Here is a 24,198-nt window from a genome sequence, read left to right on the forward strand (position 1 = left end):
ATACTATTATCATTCTCAAGAAAATGAAATAATAATGTGAGCTAATATACTGTACATAGTCCAAGGTCCTCAATTGTCCCAATAATCCCACGTAGCTTCCCATCCCCCGCCTTTCGGCTCCTTTAAACTAGTACAGTTCTCTAGTCTTTTTCTTTGTTTTTTAGGACATTGACATTAAAAAAAAAATCCAAGGTAGTTGCTTTACAGAATGGCCCACAATTTGGATTTGTCGGATTATTTCCTCAAAAATGGATTTCCGATGAAAATATTCGGCAAGAATATTTCACAGGTGATGCTGTGTCCTGATCAGGATATTACAACAGGAGGCACACGATGTCAATTTGTCCTGTCTTGGTAATGTGAACTTGATGACTTGGTTAAGGTGACAGCCTCATATCACCCCCATGGTGATATCCAGATTTCCCCATTGTAAACAAACCCATTTCCATTTGTAATTCATAAACTACTCTGCAGGGTGTGATGAAACAAAATTTACCTTTTAAGGCAGATCAAGAAAATTTAAACATAAAATCCTCTCTCTGCACCCGTTTGTGCCTCCTCCTCTCCCTAACGTGCAGTGGGCATCTGCCTTACACATTAACCAGATCTTCTCAAAGACGGCAGTGCCTTCGCCATAAAGATAACGTTTTTCGGGACTTCCCTGGTGGCGCAGTGGTTAAGAAGCCGCCTATCAATGCAGGGGACACGGGTTCGAGCCCTGGTCCGGGAAGATCCCACATGCCATGGAGCAACTAAGCCCGTGCGCCACAACTACTGAGCCTGCGCTCTAGAGCCCGCGAGCCACAACTACTGAGCCCACGTGCCGCAACTACTGAAGCCGGTGTGCCTAGAGCCCGTGCTTTGCAACGAGAGAAGCCACTGCAGTGAGAAGCCCGCGCACCACAACGAAGAGTAGCCCCCGCTCGCCACAACTAGAGAGAGCCGGAACACAGCAGCAAAGACCCAATGCAGCCAAAATATAAATAAATAAATAACAAGATTTAACAAATAAATACATAAATCCTGTTTTTTAAAAAAAAAAAGATAACTTTTTCCCCCTTTCTTCTGACACTAGTAATGTAACTTCTTTGAAGAACAGCATTCTTTCCAAACTCTGTAGGGGGCTGTGCTGACTTGCAGCCCACTTTGTACGTGCTTCCCTGGACTAAGTAACCTTGGTGAACCTTATGTAAAACATCATTTGATGTATGATCCTTTGTTTTGAGAATGATATGACTGTGCCTTTGACTTCTAACAGGCGGAACAGTTCTCAGAGCTTTCTCAGAGTCTGTTTCCTGGGTTATAATCCTCAGTATGGCTCAAATAAAATTCCCTTTTTTTTCTTCTTAGCTTGATTGTTAATTGAATTTTCATCAACAGGTGGTACGTTGAGACCCTGTGAGTATCCTACTCCCAATAACCTTTCACGTGTTTTTAGCAATTATTGAGGTCCTTGTCTGTCAAATATTATTATGGTGGATCACATTGTCTTTAACCTAGAAAAGAAATATTCATTATGGAAAAGGTATAGCATAATGAAAAGTATAATGGAAATATAATTTCTACATACACACAGAGAGCAAGATAAAAATACATGCACAATACACAGTATAGTTACTTATAAACTTCCCCTCTTCTAATGTTTCTGTGAATGTTATTTGGGGGACCATATATGTATTTATAACTTTCTTCAGTTTATTTTGTCTGATTATATAATAGACATATACTAATTGAAAAAGTTTATAATATTCTGTAACAACCTACATGGGAAAAGAATCTGAAAAGGAATGGATGGAGATATATATATAAATATACATATATATATCTGATTCACTTTGCTGTACATCTGAAATGAACACAACATTGTAAATCAACTATACTCCAATAAAAATTTTTTATAAAGTTTATGAAGCACCAAAAAGTATTAAAAAGCATAACATTCATAAATGCATCCATGACAAAGTTACTTATATAATACATACTTTGTCATATGCCTCTTTTCTTATTCATACTAAGAACTCAAAAAAAATTCTGTCCTTTTAATTTTCCTGCCTTGCTTTTATTTTTATTTTTTACTTTTTTAAAATGAAATAATATAAGTACTGTACTTTGTTTTTGTTTTAATTTTATTTATTTTTTTGGCTACATTGGGTCTTCATTGCTGCGTGTGGGCTTCCTCTAGTTGCAGTGATTGGTGGATTCTCTTGTTGCACAGCACGGGCTCTAGGCACACAGGCTTCAGTAGTTGTGGCACTCACGCTCAGTAGTTGTGGCTTGCGGGCCCTAGAGTGCAGGCTCAGCAGTTGTGATGCACGGGCCTAGCTGCTCCATGGCATGTGGGATCTTCCGGGACCAGGGCTCGAACCCGTGTCCCCCGCATTGACAGGCCGACTCTTAACCACTGCACCACCAGGGAAGTCCTGCCTTGCTTTTAAATAGTAACTAGGTAGTTATATTTTCTCAGGGGCTCTCTCCTGCCTGTTTTCCCTGGTTTGGGAGTCGATGCTATCTGGTCACCCTTTACCATTCTTTGGTCTTGGGGGATGTGATTGGCAATGAACTGGAACTACAACAGCTTCTTGAGCCAAGTGGTTTCCTTTGGAAACAAAGTTTTATGCTGCAAACTTGAAAGGAAAGGGAATTTAGGGGGAACTATTTTTTAATTGGGGGATGTATTCAACTGCTTCCGCAGTCGGAAACCACTAGTACAAGAATCCACATAATCCCCTGACTATGGAAAGTCTCATAATAAGACTCATCTGATATCGTCAGTACACAGTGTTTTGAAAATAATTGCTGATAGTGGCACACACTCTCTTGGATTCTACTTTATTACCTGACATTGTCTTCTGCAGATTTTTCTTGCCATGTTAGAACTGGGAATTCATGCTGTGAGGATGAGCAGGCCGCTCAGGCGCTGAGCTAGATGATTTCAAGGTAATTCAAGTCCGTTCCTCAGTCTACAGGTCTGTAATCTTTTAAGTTTTTTTTTTTTTTTTAAGAAGATGTTGGGGGTAGGAGTTTATTAATTAATTTATTTATTTTTGGCTGTGTTGCGTCTTCGTTTCTGTGCGAGGCCTTTCTCTAGTTGTGGCGAGCAGGGGCCACTCTTCATCGCGATGCACGGGCCTCTCACTGTGGCGGCCTCTCTCGTTGCGGAGCACAGGCTACGGACGCGCAGGCTCAGTAGTTGTGGCTCACGGGCCTAGTTGCTCCGCGGCATGTGGGATCCTCCCAGACCAGGGCTCGAACCCGTGTCCCCTGCATTAGCAGGCAGATTCTCAACCACTACACCACCAGGGAAGTCTCAACCTTTTAGGTTTAATGCCAAAATAGCATTTCTTCATGAAACTATAATGTTTAATCTTTCCGAACAAGTGGAGTTTTGGGGCTTTATCAGTTTTTTCCCCCCTATTCTAAATAGTTTTATGAGAACATCTCATACAAATAGATCACTTTAAAAGTAACTTCCTGAGGGCAGTGTTCTCAAAGAATCACCTGAGGAGCTTGTTAAAGATTCCCAGACCCTGCCCAGATCTAGGAAATCCCTGGGGTGGAGACTAAGAGCCTATATTTGAACAGATATCACACACATCAGAGCTTTAGGACCTACATATTCCAAAGTGCAATTGCTGGTCCGAGGAAAGGCCTATGGGATAGCTTTTCTCACACGTGGTCAGGCTGCCCTTGGGAAAGACTGTGGCGGCTGGAGAGTACGAGAGCCCTTGTTCCAGCTGTGGGTTTAGAAAATTTCTCAGATTTGCACTGGAGACGCCCCAAATACTAGGACACCTGCAGGAAAGGAAAGACAAAAGGATGAAGGTCAAGGTCAAGTTCACAGCAGAGGCATGTGACTTGACAGCTGCTCTGAAAGCACATTTGAGTCGGTGCAGTCTGGACTCAGAAGCTGGAAACTAGCTCAGGAATAACGGCGTGGGGAAGGGGCCCTCGCACGAAGGATTCCACAGCAACCTGCAGGATGTGAAGACAGCTTTGACAAACGTTCTCAATACACTGGTGGTCCTGTCCGAGCTGCAGTGTCTCATTAGCCTGTACTTAATGGAAGTTGGAGGTAATCTCCTGAAAACAAACAAACAAAAAATTACAGTATAATCTTAGAACCTTACGGCTGGAAAGCATGTTTGATATCAAACCTAAAGGAGAAAACTGCTAGAACAAACAAAACAATTAAAAAACTGGTGGCCTAGGGTGTGACACGTGAACCATGGTTCCCACTCTATGTGGCAAGCAGATGGCACGTCAGTTAGCCCTGGAAACTGGACAGCCCGCAGAACCAGCTGTTTTTTCTTTTTTCTTTGCAAACCCAGCAAAGTTTATTGGTGTTGTTACCTTTTCAGAACATCACCAATAATTAGCCTTATTAAATAACTCTCTGCGATATGGACTAGCCTTCTGGGAAAGTTCAGAAAATTTCCTCAACATTGCTGATTTGATAGAGCGTTACATTTAGTCTTCATGTCTCCATAGGCTCCTCTTGGCTGTGACAATTTCTCGTACTTTCCTCAATTTTGATGACCTCGACGATGTTGAGGAGTACTGCCCTGTTCTAAAGCCTCAGAGTCTTCTGCTTCAGTTGGCAGAAAGGGAAAGAGACAGTGGAGGAGCCACTTCACATTCATAAAAACCCCAGCTTACAGGAGGTGCCTCTATAAACAAAATCAATGGATTGCTTTGCCCTCTGGCTTTCACTTGGGTTCAGCTAATGACAAGACAAGCAGCAACGAGAGACCAGAGGCAGAAGGCAGATAGATGAAATAAATTCCTCTCAAGAATTAACTCCAGAGAGGTTCCTTCAAGATGGCGGAGGAATAAGACACGGAAATCACCTTCCTCCCCACAAATACATCAGAAAGACACCTACACGTGGAACAATTCCTACAGAACACCTACTGAACGCTGGCAGAAGACCTCAGACTCCCCAAAAGGGTGCGTGAGGAGAGGGGATTCAGAGCACCGCCTAGACGAGCTCCAGAGACAGGCGCAAGCCGTGCCTATGAGCAGACCCCAGAAACATGCATGAGACGCTAAGGCTGCTGCTGCAGCCACCAGGAAGCCTGTGTGCAAGCACAGGTCACTATCCACACCTCCCATCCCGGGAGGCTGTGCAGCCTGCCACTGCCAGGGTCCCGTGATCCAGGGACAACTTCCCTGGGAGAACACACGGCACGCCTCAGGCTGGTGCAACGTCACGACGGCCTCTGCCGCCGCAGACTTGCCCCACATTCCATACCCCTCCCTCACCCCGAGCCTGAGTGAGCCAGAGCCCCCAGATCAGCTGCCCCTTTAACCCGCTCCTGCCTGGGCAGGAACAGACACCCTCAGGCGACCTACACGCAGAGGCAGGGCCAAATCCAAAGCTGAACCCCGGGAGCTGTGCGAACAAAGAAGAGAAAGGGAAATCTCTCCCAGCAGCCTCAGGAGCAGCGGATTAAATCTCCACAGTCAACTTGATGTACCCTGCATCTGTGGAATACATGAATAGACAACGAGTCATCCCAAAATGGAGGCACTGGACTTTGGGAGCAGCTGTAGACTTGGGGTTTGCTTTCTGCATCTAATTTGTTTCTGATTTTAAGTTTATCTTAATTTAGAATTTAGAGCTTATTATCACTGGTAGATTTGTTTATAGATTTGGTTGCTCTCTTCATTTTTTTATATACATATATATATATATTTTTTTTTCCTTTTTCTCTTTTTGTGAGTGTGTATGTGTATACTTCTTTATGTGATTTTGTCTGTATAGCTTTGCTTTTACCATTTGTCCTAGGGTTCTGCCTGTCTGTTTTTGTTTGTATTGTTGTTTGTTTTGTTAATATAGTTTTTAGCACTTGTTATCATTGGTGTATTTGTTTTTTGGTTTGGCTGCTCTCTTCTTTCTTTCTTTTTAAATTTCTTTACATTACTTTTTAATTTTTAATAATTTTTTTTATTTTAATAACTTTATTTTATTTTTCTTTCTTTCTTTCTTTCCTTTTCTCCCTTTTCTTCTGAGCCATCAGGCTGACAGGGTCTTGGTGCTCCGGCTGGGTGTCAGGCCTGAGCCACTGAGGTCGGAGAGCCGAGTTCAGGACATTGGTCCATCAGAGACCTCCCGGCTCCACGTAATATCAAATGGCGAAAGCTCTCCCAGAGATCTCAATCTCAACACTAAGACCCAGCTCCACTCAACAACCAGCAAGCTACAGTGCTGGACACCCTATGCCAAACAACTAGAAAGACAGGAGCACAACCATTAGAAGAGAGGCTGCCTAAAATCATAATAACATCACAGACACCCCAGACCACACCACCGGACATGGTCCTGCCCACCAGAAAGACAAGATCCAGCCTCATCAACCAGAACACAGGCACCAGTCCCCTCCACTGGGAAGTCTACCCAAACCACTGAACCAGCCTTAGCCACTGGGGAAAGACACCAAAAACAACGAGAACTTCAAATCTGCAGCCTGCAAAAAGGAGACCCCAAACACAGTAAGTTAAGCAAAATGACAAGACAGAGAAATACGCAGCAGATGAAGGAGCAAGGTAAAAGCCCACCAGACCAAACAAATGAAGAGGAAATAGGCAGTCTACCTGAAAAAGAATTCAAAGTAATGAGAGTAAAGGTGATTCAAAATCTCGGAAATAGAATGGTGAAAATACAAGCAGCATTTAACAAGGACCTAGAAAAGCTAAAGAGCAAACAAAAAATGATGAACAACACAATAAATGAAATTCTAAATTCTCTACAAGTAATCGATAGCAGAATAACTGAGGCAGAAGAACAGATAAGTGACCTGCAGGATAAAATAGTGGAAATAATTACTGCAGAGCAGAATAAAGAAAAAAGAAAGAAAAGAATTGAGGACAGTCTCAGAGACCTCTGGAACAACATTAAACACACCAACATTTGAATTATAGGGGTCCGAGAAGAAGAAGAGGAAAAAAAAGGAACTGAGAAAATACTTGAAGAGATTATAGTTGAAAACTTCCCTAATATAGGAAAGGAGATAGTCAATCAAGTCCAGGAAGCACAGAGTCCCATACAGGATAAATCGAAGAAGAAACACAGCAAGACACATATTAATCAAACAATCAAAAATTAAGTACAAAGAAAAAATATTAAAAGCAGCAAGGCAAAAGCAACAAATAATATACAAGGGAATCCCCATAAGGTTAACAGCTGATCTTTCAGCAGAAACTCTGCAAGCCAGAAGAGAGTGGCAGGACATATTTAAAGTGATGAAAGGGAAAAACTTACAACAAAGATTACTCTACCCAGCAAGGATCTCACTCAGATTCAACGGAGAAATTAAAACCTTTACAGACAAGCAAAAGCTAAGAGAATTCACACCACCAAACCAGCTTTACAACAAATGCTAAAGGAACTTCTCTAGGCAGGAAACACAAGAGGAGGAAAGGACCTACAATAACAAACCCGAAACAATTAAGAAAATGGTAATTGGAACATACATATCAATAACTACCTTAAATGTAAATGGATTAAATGCTCCAACCAAAAGACATAGACTGGCTGAATGGATACAAAAACAAGACCCATATATATGCTGTCTATAACAGACCCACTTCAGACCTAGGTACACATACAGACTGAAAGTAAGGGGATGGAAAAAGATATTCCATGTAACTGGAAATCGAAAGAAAAGCAGAGCAGCAATTCTCATATCAGAAAAACTAGACTTTAAAATAAAGACTATTACAAGAGACAAAGAAGGACACTACATATAAATCAAGGGATGGGGCTTCCCTGGTTGCGCAGTGGTTGAGAATCTGCCTGCCAATGCAGGGGACACGGGTTCGAGCCCTGGTCTGGGAAGATCCCACATGCCGCAGAGCAACTGGGCCCATGAGCCAGAAATACTGAGCTTGGGCATCTGGAGCCTCCGCCCCGCAACAAGAGAGGCCGCAACAGTGAAAGGCCCATGCACCGCGATGAAGAGTGGCCCCTGCTTGACACAACTGGAGAAAGCCCTCGCACAGAAACGAAGACCCAACACAGCCAAAAATAATAAATAAATAAATAAATAAAAGAAGCCTGGTAAGGAGAGAGGCATTTAAAAGAAAAAAAAAAAAAAAAATCAAGGGATCAATCCAAGAAGGAGATATAACAACTGTAAATATTTATGCACCCTACATAGGAGCACCTCAATACATAAGGCAAATGCTAACAGCCATAAGGGGAAATCCGCAGTAACACAATCATAGTAGGGGACTTTAACACCCCACTTGCACCAATGGACAGATCATCCAAACAAAATAAACAAGGAAACAAAAGCTTTAAATGACACAATAGACCAGATAGATTTAATTGGTATTTATAGAACATTCCACCCAAAAGTGGCAGTATACATTTTTTTCTCAAGTGCACACAGAACGTTCTCTAGGATATATCACGTCTTGGGTCACAAATAAAGCCTCAGTAAATTTAAGAAAATTGAAATCATATCAAGCATCTTTTCTGACCACAATGTTATGAGATTAGAAATCAATTACAGGGAAAAAAAAAACTTAAAAAACATAAACACATGGAGGCTAAACAAAACATTACTAAATAACCTAGAGATCACTAAGAAGTCAAAGAGGAAATCAAAAAATACCTAGAGACAAATGACAATGCAAACACGATGATCCAAAACAAATAGGATGCAGGAAAAGCAGTTCTAAGAGGGAAGTTTATAGCTACACAAGCCTACCGCAAGAAACAAGAAAAATCTCAAATAAACAATCTAACATTACACCTAAAAGAAGTAGAGAAAGAAGAACAAACAAAACCCAAAGTTAGCAGAAGGAAAGAAATCATAAAAATCAGAGCAGAAATAAATGAAATAGAAACAAAGAAAACAATAACAAAGATCAATAAAACTAAATCCTGGTTCTTTGAGAAGATAAACAAAATTGATAAATCATTAGCCAGACTTATCAAGAAAAAGAGGGAGAGGACTCAAATCAATAAAATTAGAAATGAAAAAAGAGAAGTTACAACAGACACTGCAGAAACACAAAGGATCATGAGAGATTACTACATGCAACTATATGCCAATAAAATGGACAACCTGGAAGAAATGGACAAATTCTTAGAAAAGCACAGGCCTCCAAGACTGAACCAGGAAGAAATAGAAAATATAAACAGACCAAACACAAGCACTGAAATTGAAACTGTGACTAAAAATATTCCAACAAACAGAAGTCCAGGACCAGATAGCTTCACAGGCAAATTCTGTCAAACATTTAGAGAACTAACATCTATCCTTCTCAAACTCTTCCAAAATGTAGCAGAGGGAGGAACACTCCCAAACTCATTCTACGAGGCCACCATCACCCTGATATCAAAACCAGACAAAGATATCACAAAGAAAGAAAACTGCAGGCCAATATCACTGATGAACATCGATGCAAAAATCCTCAACAAAATACTAGCAAACGGAATCCAACAGCACATTAAAAGGATCATACACCATGATCAAGTGGGGTTTATCCCAGGAATGAAAGGATTCTTCAATATATGCAAATCAATCAATGTGATAAACCATATTAACAAACTGAAGGATAAAAACTATACGATCATCTCAATAGATGCACAAAAAGCTTTTGACAAAATTCAGCACCTGTTTATGATAAAAACCCTCCAAAAAGTAGGCATAGAGGGAACTTACCTCAACACAATAAAGGCCATATATGACAAACCCACAGCCAACATCGCTCTTAATGGTGAAAAACTGAAAGCATTTCCTCTAAGATCAGGAACAAGACAAGGTTGTCCACTCTCACCACTATTATTCAACATAGTTTTGGAAGTTTTAGCCACAGCAGTCAGAGAAGAAAAAGAAATAAAAGGAATCCAAATCAGAAAAGAAGAAGTAAAACTGTCACTGCTTGCAAATGACAAGATATTATACATAGAGAATCCTAAAGAAGCTACCACAAAATTACTAGACCTAATAAATGAATTTGGTAAAGTAACAGGATACATAATTAATACACAGAAATCTCTTGCATTCCTATACACTAATGATGAAAAATCTAAAAGAGAAATTAAGGAAACACTCCCATTTACCATTGCAACAAAAAGAATAAGCTACCTAGGAATAAACCTACCTAAGGAGAAAAAAGACCTGTATGCAGAAAACTATAAGACACTGATGGAAGAAATTAAAGATGATACAAACAGATGGAGAGATATACCATGTTCTTAGATTGGAAGACTCAACATTGTGAAAATGACTATACTACCCAAAGCAATCTACAGATTCAATACAATCCCTACCAAACTACCAATGGCATTTTTCACAGAACTAGAACAAAAAATTTCACAATTTGTATGGAAACACAAAAGACCCTGAATAGCCAAAGCAATCTTGAGAAAGAAAAATGGAGCTGGAGGAATCAGACTCCTTAAGTTCAGACTATACTACAAAGCTACAGTAATGAAGACAGTATGGTACTGGCACAAAAACAGAAATATAGATTAATGGAACAGGATAGAGAGCCCAGAGATAAACCCACGCACATATGGTCAACTTATCTTTGATAAAGGAGGCAAGAATACACCATGGAGAAAAGACAGCCTCTTCAAAAAGTGGTACTTGGAAAACTGGACAGCTACATGTAAAAGAATGAAATTAGAACACTCCCTAACACCACACACAAAAATAAACTCAAAATGGATTAAAGACCTAAATATAAGGCCAGACACTATCAAACTCTTAGAAGAAAACATAGGCAGAACACTCTATGACATAAATCACAGCAAGATCCTTTTTAACCCACCTCCTAGAGAAATGGAAACGAAAACAAAAATAAACAAATTGGACCTAATGAAACTTAAAAGCTTTTGCACAGCAAAGGAAACCATAAACAAGACAAAAAGACAACCCTCAGAATGGGAGAAAATATTTGCCAATGAATCAACTGACAAAGGATTAATCTCCCAAATTTACAAGCAGCTCATGCAGCTCAATAACAAAAAAGCAAACAACCCAATCCAAAAATGGGCAGAAGACATAAATAGACATTTCTCCAAAGAAGATATACAGATTGCCAACAAACACATGAAAGGGTGCTCAAAATCACTAATCATTAGAGAAATGCAAATCAAAACTACAATGTGGTATCACCTCACACTGGTCAGAATGGTCATCCTCAAGAAATCTACAAACAACAAATGCTGGAGAGGGTGTGGAGAAAAGGGAACCCTCTTGCCTGTTGGTGGGAATGTAAATTGATACAGCCACTATGGAGAACAGTGTGGAGGTTCCTTAAATAACTAAAAATAGAACTACCATACCACCCAGCAATCCCACTACGGGGCATATACACTGAGAAAACCATAATTCAAAAAGAGTCATGTACCACAATGTGCATTGCAGCCTTATTTACAATACCGAGGACATGGAAGCAACCTAAGTGTCCATCGACAGATGAATGGATAAAGAAGATGTGGCACATATATACAATGGAATATCACTCAGCCATAAAAGGAAACAAAATTGAGTTATTTGTAGTGAGGTGGATGGACCTAGAGGGTGTCACACAGAGTGAAGTAAGTCAGAAAGAGAAAAACAAATACTGTATGCTAACACATATATATGGAATCTAAAAAAATAAATAAAAGGTTCTGATGAACCTAGGGGCATGACAGGAATAAAGACGCCGACGTAGAGAATGGACTTGAGGACACGGGGAGGGGGATGGGTAAGCTGGGATGAAGTGAGAGAGTGGCATGGACATATATACACTCCCAAATGTAAAATAGATAGCTAGTGGGAAGCAGCCGCATAGCACAGGGAGATCAGCTCGGTACTTTGTGACCACTTAGAGGAGTGGGATAGGGAGGGTGGGAGGGAGACCAAGAAGAAGGAGATATGGGGATATAACTATACGTATAGCTGATTCACTTTGTTATACAGCAGAAAGTAACACACCACTGTAAAGCAATTATACTCCAATAAAGAAGTTAAAAAAAAAAGTGGACGGGCGAGAAGCAGGACCTTTGGGGTCGGAGGAGCAGGGCACTGCTGTTTTCCTTCATAAGCCTTTTGTTACAATCTGATTCTCTTTTTAAAAACTGTGTACCGGCACTATATTTCAAAAAACATTTTAAATGTATTTAAAAACAAATAGGATGTTTTCCAGTACACCATAAAGGATGCTGAATGCTGTCAATAATTTCGGAACAGTAATCTTGTTATCATCCCCTTACAAAACCAGCGGTGTGAAATGCACCCCAGGAGCCGCCCTCAGCAGCTCCCCGGAGGCGGCGAAACAGGACCCCGCGCCGGTCTGGGGCCCTGGAGGCGGCGTGGGATGTGCCGGACTCGCGTGAGGCGGCAGCTGCTTAGTGCGCACTCACTCGCGGGGCCGGGCATTTCTTCTCTTCCCGGAAGACCCAGGACAGAGGTTTGAATGGGAAGCAGGCTGCCGGGGTTAGGCCGCTTCTCTGAGGGAGAAGTAGCCAGTGGGAGGTCGGGATTCACTTCTGACGGTGCCAACAGTGGCCTCCTTCGCCGTCGCAGTTTGAGGAGACCACTTACTGCCCCGCCAGGACGGTCGTGGAGGAGCCCAGTGGACAGTGAAGAGGGAGCGAGCGCTCCTGACCTACGACAGGGACTAAGCCCTCTTGCAATCACAGCTGCAAGACCCCGAGGACCAGGAAGAGAAGAGCCTGGCCCTCTGCCGCCAATATCGACTGCCCGTGGAAAATTTCCAATGGAATTGGGAGGGTATGCTGAGTTCTCTAGGCGACAGATTAACTGAGACACTGTCAATGAAGTGTCCAGTCCAGAGGCATTGGTGCTGGATGCCTGGTACCTTGTTTGGTTTTCAGAGTTGGGTAAGGGAACAACAAATCAGATGTGCTCTAAGTCACTTGATTTAGCACCATTCCCTGATCTAAGACTGTCTCTCTCACGCGATGATGACCTTTAGAATAATACTAGACAGGCACGTGTAAACTTCTTGAAGAGATGTTAGTCACCATTACACCAAATCTTGGGTTCATTCAAGGTAGAGCCTCCTCTGTCAAAACATCGACTTGAATGTTAGAAAAAAACAATGAAAAGTGGAAGAGAGTAGAGCAATGCCCTCATAGCTGGAAACTGTGGAGGGAGATGATCAAGAAGGGACAGCAAAAGAAGTGGAGAGGATCTTGGAAACGTTGCAAAATTAGCCTTGAAACACTAAGACACTGCTCTTTTTTTTTTTTTTTTTTTGCAGTACTTAGGCCTCTCACTGTTGTGGCCTGCCTCTCCCGTTGTGGAGCACAGGCTCCGGACGCGCAGGCTCAGCGGCCATGGCTCACGGGCCCAGCCGCTCCGCGGCAAGTGGGATCTTCCCGGACCGGAGTACGAACCCGTGTTACCTGCATCAGCAGGCGGACTCTCAACCACTGCGCCAGGGAAGCCCTCTTCTTTTTCTTAATGATCGATACAGAATTCTTTTTCTGTCACTGGAAAATATTCATATATCATATTTTAAAATTTTCAGTACTGGAAGGAAACTGCAAAAATTTTAAACATCAAATGCTGTGATCTCTTCTTGTTACAACAAAGCCTTGGTTCTTCATAAAAGGGGAATTTTATCTTAAATGGATAGTAAAATCCAAACAGAGAGAAGTGTATATTATATAATGAAACCTATTTTTTAAATATATCTGAAATTTCTCTTGATATTATCTCTTTCTTGAGAGTTTATGAAGATGTCAGTCTTCTGTAGGAAAAAAAAAATTCACTGGTGGGCTTCCCTGGTGGCGCAGTGGTTGGGAGTCTGCCTGCCGATGCAGGGGACATGGGTTCGTGCCCCAGTCCGGGAAGATCCCACACGCCGCGAGCGGCTGGGCCTGTGAGCCATGGCCGCTGAGCCTGCGCATCCGGAGCCTGTGCTCCACAGCGGGAGAGGCCACGGCAGTAAGAGGCCTGTGTACCGCCAAAAAAAAAAAAAAAAAATTCACTGGCATATTCATAAAAGGTCAAAAAAAAAAGGAAAGAAATCTGTCCTTGCATTTTACAGATGATGAAACTGTGATCAGAAAGGGAAATGACTTAACAAGGATCACGCTGAATCAGACACAGGAACTGGAGCCCAGCCAGGCTCCTTGGCCCAGTGCCTCTCCTTGCTCTGGAGGAGCTCATACCCAGTTGTAACAATCAGATGTGAGTGTGGCATCAGATGACTGCTCATAAATCTCTTCATCGTACTGAAGTACTGGGGGAGATAAGGGGATTGGTTCTTCAGGATCTAGACAGGGTTTTAAGAAAATCTTAGGGATAGAGCTCTCCCTAAATCACACAGACTTCTTTCCTTGAGAGATTAAAATGGGTGAAATTTTTTTTTTTTGAGTAGCTTATGAAGGGGGTGGGTAATCACTTTAATCACTTATTGGGGTTGTTGTCAAGGCAATTCAATCCTCTGAAGTCCCTTCCATCTGTGGGTCTGATTCTTTGGTTACCAACTGGCTTGCAGGTCATATGTGGCCAGGAATTATAGGGAGGAAGGAAACTAATCCCTCTTCAATGTCTACTTTGAGTCACGTAGTGTTATGCATTTCATATACGTTATTTAATCTTCACAACAAGCTTTCTAGATAGGTATTATCCTCAGTCTACCCCAGGAGTTCACAAAGGTCAGGTAACAAGCTCCAAGCCATGCAGATAATAGGCAGCACAGCTACAACTATTATACCATCTCTCACCTCCAGATGAGTGGGCAGGAGAGGATGATTACACAGTTGGTTCCCCAGCTTCTCCCTGGTGTAGGTAACCCCCTTGCACTGCTCAGTGGGTCTTCAGGGCAAGTAACTCCCGTTATCCTCCTGGTCTGACTAACGGCCAGGGCACGAAGCTGCAGCGGAGGCCCAGGGTGGGAACACTCCTGCTAGGAGGAAGGCATTTGGGTTGGCACCTCTTCCCAAAGGCTCCAGAGCGTTGCATAGCAGGCAGATTCTCATTGAACAATGAGGCCAAACTTCGCTGCCAAATTTGTCAGTGTAAAGGTTCACTCTGGGATTCCATTTTGACACCAGCTTGGACAACGATAACTGGTTTGTGAAGGAAGAGGCAGGGACGATGGGATCTAGGGAGATGGTTAACGTCTGGAGCTCAAGTAGTTTGTGCTGTGCAAAGTCAGCAAGATCATTTGATATTCTTGAGTGAATGGCCGTTTCCATTAGGATCCAACCAATTTCTGGTGCCCCAGGGACATGAGCCAGCCTCCCGTTGGGAGGGGCGATGTGCTAAAGACAAACTCCAGGGATGTCATCCTGTCCCCAGGCCTTCTGCCTTTCCAAAGATGAGCCCTCCTCCTGCCCTGCTGTTAGTAATCAAATTAAACACGTTCCCCAAGTTGGTACTGTATCCATGACTGTACAGTTCTGCTTCTTGAAAAGTTGTGGCTGCAGGAATGTAAAACTCACCAATCAGCTGTGGCCCACCTGAGGCATGTCAGTCAGCTTCCTCTCTGTATCTTGCAATAGCTACCAGTCAGCCACAGAATTAAGCAACAACTCCCAGGGTCCTTTCCAGCCTCTTCACCCACCCCCTACATCTATTCTGGCCACATCAGAGTCCTCTTTCCTTAGCTAGATTCCCCCCTTCCCTGCTTCCAATCCTCTGTGTGGTTTCATCTGCTGGAATGTTCTCCCAACCTCCCCCTGTCCCCAGTTAAAAGTTTCATCTTCCCTCACAGTACAGCTTCAGTGATTAAGATCACAAAGCAAAATGGACTTTAGCAAACTCCATTAAAAGACAACCAGGGTCCAACCTACGTGCCCATCATCGGATGAATGGATAAAGAAGATGTGGCACATATATACAATGGAATATTACTCAGCCCTAAAAAGAAATGAAATTGAGCTATTTGTAATGAGGTGGATAGACCTAGAGTCTGTCATACAGAGTGAAGTAAGTCAGAAAGAAAAAGACAAATACCGTATGCTAACACATATATATGGAATTTAAGAAGAAAAAAAAGGTCATAAAGAGCCTAGGGGTAAGACAGGAATAAAGACACAGACCTACTGGAGAACGGACTTGAGGATATGGGGAGGGGAAGGGTGAGCTGTGACAGGGCGAGAGAGAGTCATGGACACATATACACTAACAAACGTAAGGTAGATAACTAGTGGGAAGCAGCCGCATAGCACAGGGATATCGGCTCGGTGCTTTGTGACCGCCTGGAGGGGTGGGATAGGGAGAGTGGGAGGGAGGGAGACGCAAGAGGGAAGAGATATGGGAACATATGTATATGTATAACTGATTCACTTTGTTATAAAGCAGAAACTAACACACCATTGTAAAGCAATTATACCCCAATAAAGATGTTTTAAAAAAAAACAAAACAAAAGACAACCAGGGTCCAAAGCAGTTGGATAAATAGGGTGGCTTTAGGTTCACTTCTAGTCCAGAGATCATGCAGGGGATTGGAATCTGTGCAGAGACCTGTGGAACAACCTGCTTCCCTGAGGCAACCCCTCTTTCATGCTGCTGGGACTTGCACTACCCCTCACGAGCAACTGGGCAGCTGCAGCTGAGTCACACAGGCTGCCAGGGGCCAGCCAGAAGCAGAGCTGTGTTTCCTGGCATTTCTCCCAGGTTCCCTGGTGGCCAACTTCTGTGGCTGTGCTGGGATTCAGACGTATCTCTGCGCTCCATGGTGAGACGCTTCAGTGCACTCAATCAGGATTTATTCATTCCAGCGTTCCTCCCGCCGTAGCTCCAAAATAATCCTGAGAGGGGATTTCGAGCCCCTCCCATCGTGCCTCTTACCCTTTGCATGCTTTCAGTTACCTCCTGAAGCAGACAGTTCCCTGCACCTGCAGACCCTAGCCCAGCACACACTGGGCCAGGCTGCAGCAAGTCCTGGTACCTAGAGCACTTTGCTTTGCTCACCCTTGCAATACCAGTGACCTTGCAAACACTTGGTTGATCAAACAGTCCTCTCTCAACTTCCAGCAGAAAACTCAAGTGGGTGACTGGAGGGCAGGAGCCAGGTCCCATCAGAACCTGTGACTGTGTCCCAAACCCCCCAAATGCGGGCCCACCCCTCTCTAGGCTTAGCCAGGTCTTATGGAGTGGGGCTTTACTAAGATCCAAGCATATTAGCTGTTTGTTACATGAGCTCATTTGTAGCAGATATTCAGAGTAGGGTTGAATCCAAAGGGAAAGGGAAAAGAGAGACCAAACTATTCTAGATTATATTTCAAAGCAAGATTGGTTTGTGAACTTTGAATTTTCAGAACAAACTCTGGGTGTGTCCAGGTCTGTCCACAGGGCCCAAGGTCTTAGCTCCATTCTGAGCCATGGTGCAGACCAGCCAAGCTCCGTGACAGCTCCTGGTTCCTCACTTTCATGGGCGGCCTTGGCAGAAGCTTAAATTCCTGCCATGGCTGTCTCTGCAGGTTGATCCCTGCTCAGCTCCTGACCAAACCTTGACCTTGGGCTCTGAGCTGCTGAGCTGGCTCCTGAAAGTGTTACTTATCAGAGGTCAAGTCCACTGGCTTCATAGACCACCTGTGCACCCGGGGTCTGAATAGCTCCATGTTGTCTTTGTTCCCTCCAAGGTTTACGTCTTCAGGATCCCACTGTGGAGAAAAGACACAAGAGGTACCTTGGTGGAAGAGGCCCTTCCCATCTCTTACAATTTCCCCAATGACAGCTCCAATCCTGGTTCTCATGGCCCAGGCACAGACAAGAACAAACAGGTAAGGACAAGTTAACCAGGACTGTGTTTCTAGAAGCTAACAGGGCAAGTATAACTTTAAATCAAGGAATTAATGGACAGCCACTCTGAACAGACCAATCCTACTTCCCCCTCCTACTCTCTGTTCCCCTCTCTTCACCAAGTCCTTCTCTAGTGAGACTCAGTCATGCTCCCTTTATCCTGAGAATTCCCACCTCCCTGCCTAACTCATTCCTGGAAAAGACCAGGCAAACTCAACCCATTCTTTATGGCCCAGGTAAGTTCCTCCTCTTCCAAGAAGCCTATCCTGACACCCACTGAGCTCTTCCCAGCTTCTCTATACTGCCTGTACCACTGGTTTGCAGTTGAGCTCGGGCAGCCCTGCCCTGGGTGTCCACCTTGTGCTCTCAGGTAGATGACAGAGCTTCTTAGGAGTAGGGCACCGGACTGTCCTTGCCCCCCCCCACATGGTGTTTCCTCTAAACTTGAGGTCAGCAGACTTGTCAAAAACAAACATTTAAAACCTAATCCAGAGCGGTGGCCACTGCCAGTGAATATTTCATCACTCTGACTCAGACAAGTATGGGAAATTGAAATGTGCAGGGGTTAAAAAAAAAGGTTAAAAGAAAAAAAAATCGGTGAGCACACAAGCACTGATGAAACTGTTTGCAAAAGCCTCCACTGTTCTAAAACGACAGATAAAAGAGAGAGCTTTTCATGTGGGCCAAGAGCAAGGGCATCATCTTTAGTGATTCCAGCCACAGAGGCAAGTAGGGGTTGGGCTCAGGTCCTCTTTCTGCCACTAACTTGCTTTCTCTTCTCTGGATCTTGATTTCTCCATGTGTAAATCGGGAGGCTGAATCAGCAACTAGATAATACGATCTCTCATTTCTGAGTTTCTATGACTGGTGATTCTGAGTCATAAGGTTGCATTTGACAGTAGCAAAAGACCCAGGAAACAACAAGCAAAGGCCACATAGGATGTGTCAGCCCGGGCCAGACAATCTATTTGGGCAAGAAAATAGAGCCAGGCGTGGACATGCACTCCAAGAAAAGTGTTCCACCAGCTACTCAAACCTGAGCAGAATCAAACAGTCCAGTCCTCAGAGGGTCAGAACAAGGTCCTCAAGGCTTCCTGAGCCACTGAAAGATAATGCCCACACCCCACTAGTTATAAAACACAAACTGTAGCTTTGTTTCCCACAGAAAGAGTCCCATTCAATTACTGATTTACTGCTCATAACTGAACTGAGTTCTACTACTTGGTCATGAAAAACAGCATCGTGTTAAAAAGACCACCTCATCCCCAGTAACCTTTCAGGCCAGAGACTGAGCTGATTTCGTTGGTGCAGCTCAGCCCCTTGGACGTGTCTGGGGCTGTGTCAGGCACACGTATGCTAATCTCTCATCTACCTGTGGAAGCAGACTTGGGCGGACACCTCTAAGCAAACTCCTTCCAGACGTTATCAGAGATCCCAAGTAAAAGAGCTCCCTGGCCCCTCAGCCTCTGAGACCCAGTTGCCTAGTAGTGGAAGTGGGGGCCTGTTCCATTCTCTGAGAATGGACAGTGTGCTTTTTGACGAATTCTGTTTTCAAGTGGAGACCCACGTTCTAGATCTCAGTTCTGGACCAGTCTCACCAGGAGCGCCCAGGGTGCTCATTAAAAAGAGTGATGCTGGGCTTCCCTGGTGGCGCAGTGGTTGAGAGTCCGCCTGCCGATGCAGGGGACTCGGGGTCGTCTCCTGGTCCGGGAAGATCCCACATGCCGCGGAGCGGCTGGGCCCATGAGCCATGGCCGCTGAGCCTGTGCGTCTGGAGCCTGTGCTCCGCAACAGGAGAGGCCACAACAGTGAGAGGCCCTCGTACAGCAAAAAAAAAAAAAAGAAAAGGCTGATGCTGGGGACCCACCCTAGACCCTATCTGTGGGTTGGGACCTAAGGCTTGGCATTTGAACAAGCTCTTAGGGTGGTTCTTAGCCGCCCTGATGTGTCAAAACCACAGCTCCAGCTCCTAAAATGCCTTCTTAAGAGTTATCCTTGCTACTCCTGACCAATTCCGCTGCTGGCAAACAGAAACAGCCCACCACTCTGGTCAGGTGCACTCTTTAAAGTGGATTAAGCCTTCGAAAACAATTTAAATCTCTTCCTTCTGGATTCCCGGAATATTGTGTTTTAAAATGTCATTTTAAGTAATAAAAACATCACTGGAATCCAGGCATTCAGAGAATTTGAGCAAAAGATAATCTACTCTCTTATCAGAAAAAAAATCCTGGGAGGTGACAGGCACAGGTGGCTGTCATGAATCACGTGCTTATTTGTCGCTTGGAGGCGAGGAGGGCACAGAGACAGCAGCCAGCTGCCCAAGGTCTCACAATGACAACACAGGGGAATGTTGATCTCAACTCCTGTAGCCACTCCCAGCACCGCTACCATTAGTGACCTGCTGGGCTTCCTCTTGTTCAAAAACTTTTGTTCCAAGCAAGTTTCTTCCTTGGGTTATGCGTCTTCTCTGAGCCCCTACTAGATGGTTTGGACAAAGCAGACAGAACTCTGAAATGGAGAGCCTGGAAAAAACCCTCGACTTTCAGACTCTCCACTCATTTTCAAATTCTTTTTTTTTCCTAGAGGAATTTGGCACGGGCCCAGCCATCCAAGGGGGGCTCACAAAAGCAGGAACTGAAATCAAGCCACAGGAAGTCTCTTGCAGAATAAAGAGAGAGTACGATTGTCCATACCTGCTCCGAGTTTAGGGCTTCCCAATAGTTCTGCTGCAGAATAAAAAGAGAGATTAAAAAAAAAGTGTTGACTAGATTTTGCCACCATCACAGAGCAGAGATCAGCGCCAGCCCCTGTCTGCTCCGTGAGCCAGGAGAAAGGCCCTCCGCTGGTCCGGAGGCAAAGGAACAACTGACTTCAGCAAGCAAAAAGGCAGCAGCCACTAGTGGCTACAACTTAGTTAAATGGTCAGTAGGATAACTGTGAGAATTATGAAGGGCTACAGGTCCTTGAAAAAATTATCATCTATGCAGATTTTTAAATTACTGTTAGAAGTTATTATTAGGCATAATCATAAAGATTCCATTTATTAACCACATGGCTGAGATGAGTCAACACAAACCCATAAGACTAAGAAAGAGAGATGCAAATAAAATCCTCATCTTGAAACTATGGGGTATTTGCTACCAGCCGAGATTCATATTTAATCAGCCTTTACTGCACGGTTGGTTCCACCCCAAGCCTCAAATATGTCTGGCTCAGGTTCTTGAAGGGTAGTGTCGCCGTCTGCTCTCATTCGCCCAGCGCCTCCTGTAGTGCCCAGGACACGTGCGTGTGTGTGTATTCATAAGCTCTGAATCTGCAAATGTCTGTTACACTGATCTGCCAATCTGCACGGTACACAGGATTTGGCTTTATTGTCACATTGAAACAAAGCCCCTACTGTTCAATTCTTTTAAAATTTCCATTTTGAACAACTTCTGTTTGTTTGCTTCTGTTTGGTTTTTCTGAGCTCCTTGAGGGCTGCAGTTTGACTCAACTTTGAGTCTTCAGGACTGGCAGGGCTGGCGGAATGCACTCAGCCAAGTCTGTTACGTGAATCCGTACGTGTGTGCATGGGTGCAGCTGTGTATCTGTTAAGATTATAAACACTTTATTGAACACCTCTATTTGTCCACTGGTCACTGCTAGCCCAGAGATGGGGCTCTGCTCTGGGGCCTGCACAAGTCCCATTCTGGGTCAGAGCTGGAGGTAGGGGTGGAGTCAGGCAGAGAGGTCTGACCCAGGCTGTGCTGGCAGAGCTGTGCCCCAAGCTCAGTGGCAGGGCACCTGGCAGACTGGAGGTGAAGGGCAGAGGTCCAAACTTGAAACTGAGGAGGGCAGGGAAGGGGCACCAAAGCTGGGTCCTTGGTCAGTGCCCCCCACAAGAATTCACTGGCCCCTGCTGGGTAGGATGTGGTGGCCGCTGCAGGAGGGAGGGCAGGATATGGGGATGTGGGTGGCAGAAATGTAGCTTGAGAGTCATCTCCCCAGTTTCTCCCTCTTCCCTCCCTCTCCCACCCACCCCTTTCAGGTCACATGCTTCCAGCCTGGTACCTATGAACTCCTTCCCCCGTTCCACGGGAGGACAGAATGGACCTAGAAAACTTGAGTCATCACTGACTTCAGCTGTACCATGTCTTTTTCTTTTGAACAACTTTTTAATTATAAGATTTTCAGTCATACACAAAAGCAAAAGAATAATCTAATGAACACCTGTGGACATATTCTCTTTCATTTGCTCTAGCTCCCCCAATTTTTTATTTGCTGAAGTATTTTAAAGTAAATAATTTCATCTGTAAATACTTCAGTACGTATCTCATAGATAAGGACTTAAAAACTCCTAAGCACAATGCCATTAATACCTAACAAAACCGTGATAATTCCACAGCATTCATCTTTTAATGACATCCTGCTGGGGAAAACAGAAACTAAAAAAAAGATTAAATGGAGAACACACAAAATTACGAAAAATGATTTTCCACACACACTGCAAAAGATGGAAATGTTGATGACAACACAGGTGGAAAAAGTTACATAACTTCTGCAAATGTAATAGAAATAAAAAGAGAGATGAAAGAAAATATGCTAAGAATAAGAACATGAATAGAAAAACTGGTGAAACCCAAATAAAGTCTGTACTTTAGTTAATGGTAATGTACTAACGTTAATTTCTCTGTGTTGACAAATGCAGCCTGGTGGTGCAGGATGTTAACATCAGAGGGAATTGGGTGAAGGTATACAGGAACTCTCTGTCCTACCTTTGCAACTTTTCTGTAAATCTAAACTTATTCCAAAAGAAAAAGTGTATTTAAAGACAAGCAAACAAATAAAAAAGTTTAAGAGTCCTCCAACTGAATTTGAAATGAAACCTTAAAACCTCCTTTTCAAAATCTTCAGCATCACAAACAATCGAAAATTTCAGAAGAGTGCCCTCTAGTGGAAGTAGTAGCCGGGATTTGTTTTTTAAGTTACTTTCTAAACTAATGATAACGTGCCCAGGGAACACGATTAACTCAAATCTTTGTAACTGAGGTCTCTCTCCACCCCCCACAAAGAAGTAAAAATAAATAAACATTTGTGTAGTCTTTTCCCTGTTTCAAGAGCAAAATCTGTTCATTTTTGTATAGAAATTTTTTCAAAACCCAAAATAAAGATTGCCCAGGGCTTCCCTGGTGGTGCAGTGGTCGAGAGTCCGCCTGCCGATGCAGGGGACACGGGTTCGTGCCCCGGTCCGGGAAGATCCCACATGTCGCGGAGCGGCTGGGCCCGTGAGCCATGGCCGCTGAGCCTGCGCGTCCGGAGCCTGTGCTCCGCAACAGGAGAGGCCACAACGGTGAGAGGCCCGCGTATCGCAAAAAAAAAAAAAAAAAAAAAGATTGCCCAGAATTCTATCCCTAAAAGAGGGCCTCTATGAACAGTTATTGAATAGCCCTCTGAAATACACACACACACACACACACACACACACACACACACACACACACACACCCCATATTATGCAAATGGCTTTTCTCTCTTAAAATACAGTGAGCATTTCCACATATCCTTGAATTGTCTTTAGGACCACAATTCCATCATCTCCGTGAACCACAGCATGTAGGGTTTCAATTCACCTCATTTCTAAAAGAACACTTTATCATGCTTCTGAAACCAAGAAGCAACCTATAGACGCTGTCCACAGGGCATGTGGTAAGCTCTCCTTTGTTCCTGAAGACTCTGAGGTGTGTCTCAGCCACTGAGGAAACAGGGTCACTTTCTAGGACTGGGAGCTGGATGGGCCCTCAGAGACCATTTGTTCAACTCCCTCCTCTTACATCTGGGGAGAAGTGACTTCCCCAAGATGGGGGAGGTGAAATGGTGTTGGACTCAGGACCCATTATAAAGGTTTTTTGTTTTTTCTGATCATAAAGTTTTGAGACTGGCCAGATACACGCCAGCTACAGTTCCGTCTTAGATTTCATCAAGCAGATTTCCTTTTTGATTTTCCTAGTACCTTACAGGCTTTTAAACCTTAACACCATACGCTTCAAAAATCTCATCCTTTCAATTTCTTTAGTTAGTTAATTAAGCAGTTCTATAGCACTTACTCTGGATCAAGCACTGTTTCACCTCCCATACTTTCTCTCCTCCTCTCTACCAGCCCAAACTCCCCACTCAGCTCTTCCTTCCTGGGCTGTCGTGAGGAAAATGGGATGTGAGGAAAAATGGATCACAGGCCGTGGAGTGCTGTATGCAAAGCCCATGGTGAACTGGATCAGTGAGAGAGAAGTTCTGACCCACACGGGGCCGGTTTCCCTTCTAAAGATGACAGTTTCACTGCAGGGACATCCCAAGGTTGGGATGAAGGGGAAGCCGAGATGAAGGCCTATGTATTACAACGGTGGGCAGCAAGGGTTGGGAGCGAGCACCTCTGAACTCCACTCACAAGGAGATGCAAATACTGTACTTAGGCCAAACTCCAAGACCACCA

At 43.8% G+C, this 24,198-nt stretch overlaps 1 protein-coding gene across 6 annotated transcripts in view; it reads right to left on the reverse strand.

The window, feature by feature from the left end:
* Positions 1–3,357: 3,357 nt before the first annotated feature.
* Positions 3,358–24,198, reverse strand: part of TMEM44 (transmembrane protein 44) — a 48,292-nt gene continuing 27,451 nt past the window's right edge. For 2 of the 6 annotated variants that reach the window (XM_032631386.1, XM_032631384.1), the window contains exons 10-11: positions 20,426–20,455; positions 17,182–17,593 (exon numbers count right to left, since the gene is read on the reverse strand). In XM_032631386.1, coding sequence (XP_032487277.1) covers positions 17,483–17,593; positions 20,426–20,455 — 141 coding nt within the window. In that variant the 3' untranslated portion in view covers positions 17,182–17,482. Of the gene's footprint in view, positions 3,793–16,683; positions 17,594–20,425; positions 20,459–24,198 lie in introns of those variants that run through there. The other 4 variants (XM_032631383.1, XM_032631385.1, XM_032631389.1 and 1 more) reach the window with 4 other exon arrangements.

The sequence above is a fragment of the Phocoena sinus genome, chromosome 4, assembly GCF_008692025.1.
Source record: "Phocoena sinus isolate mPhoSin1 chromosome 4, mPhoSin1.pri, whole genome shotgun sequence".
NCBI lineage: Eukaryota > Metazoa > Chordata > Mammalia > Artiodactyla > Phocoenidae > Phocoena > Phocoena sinus.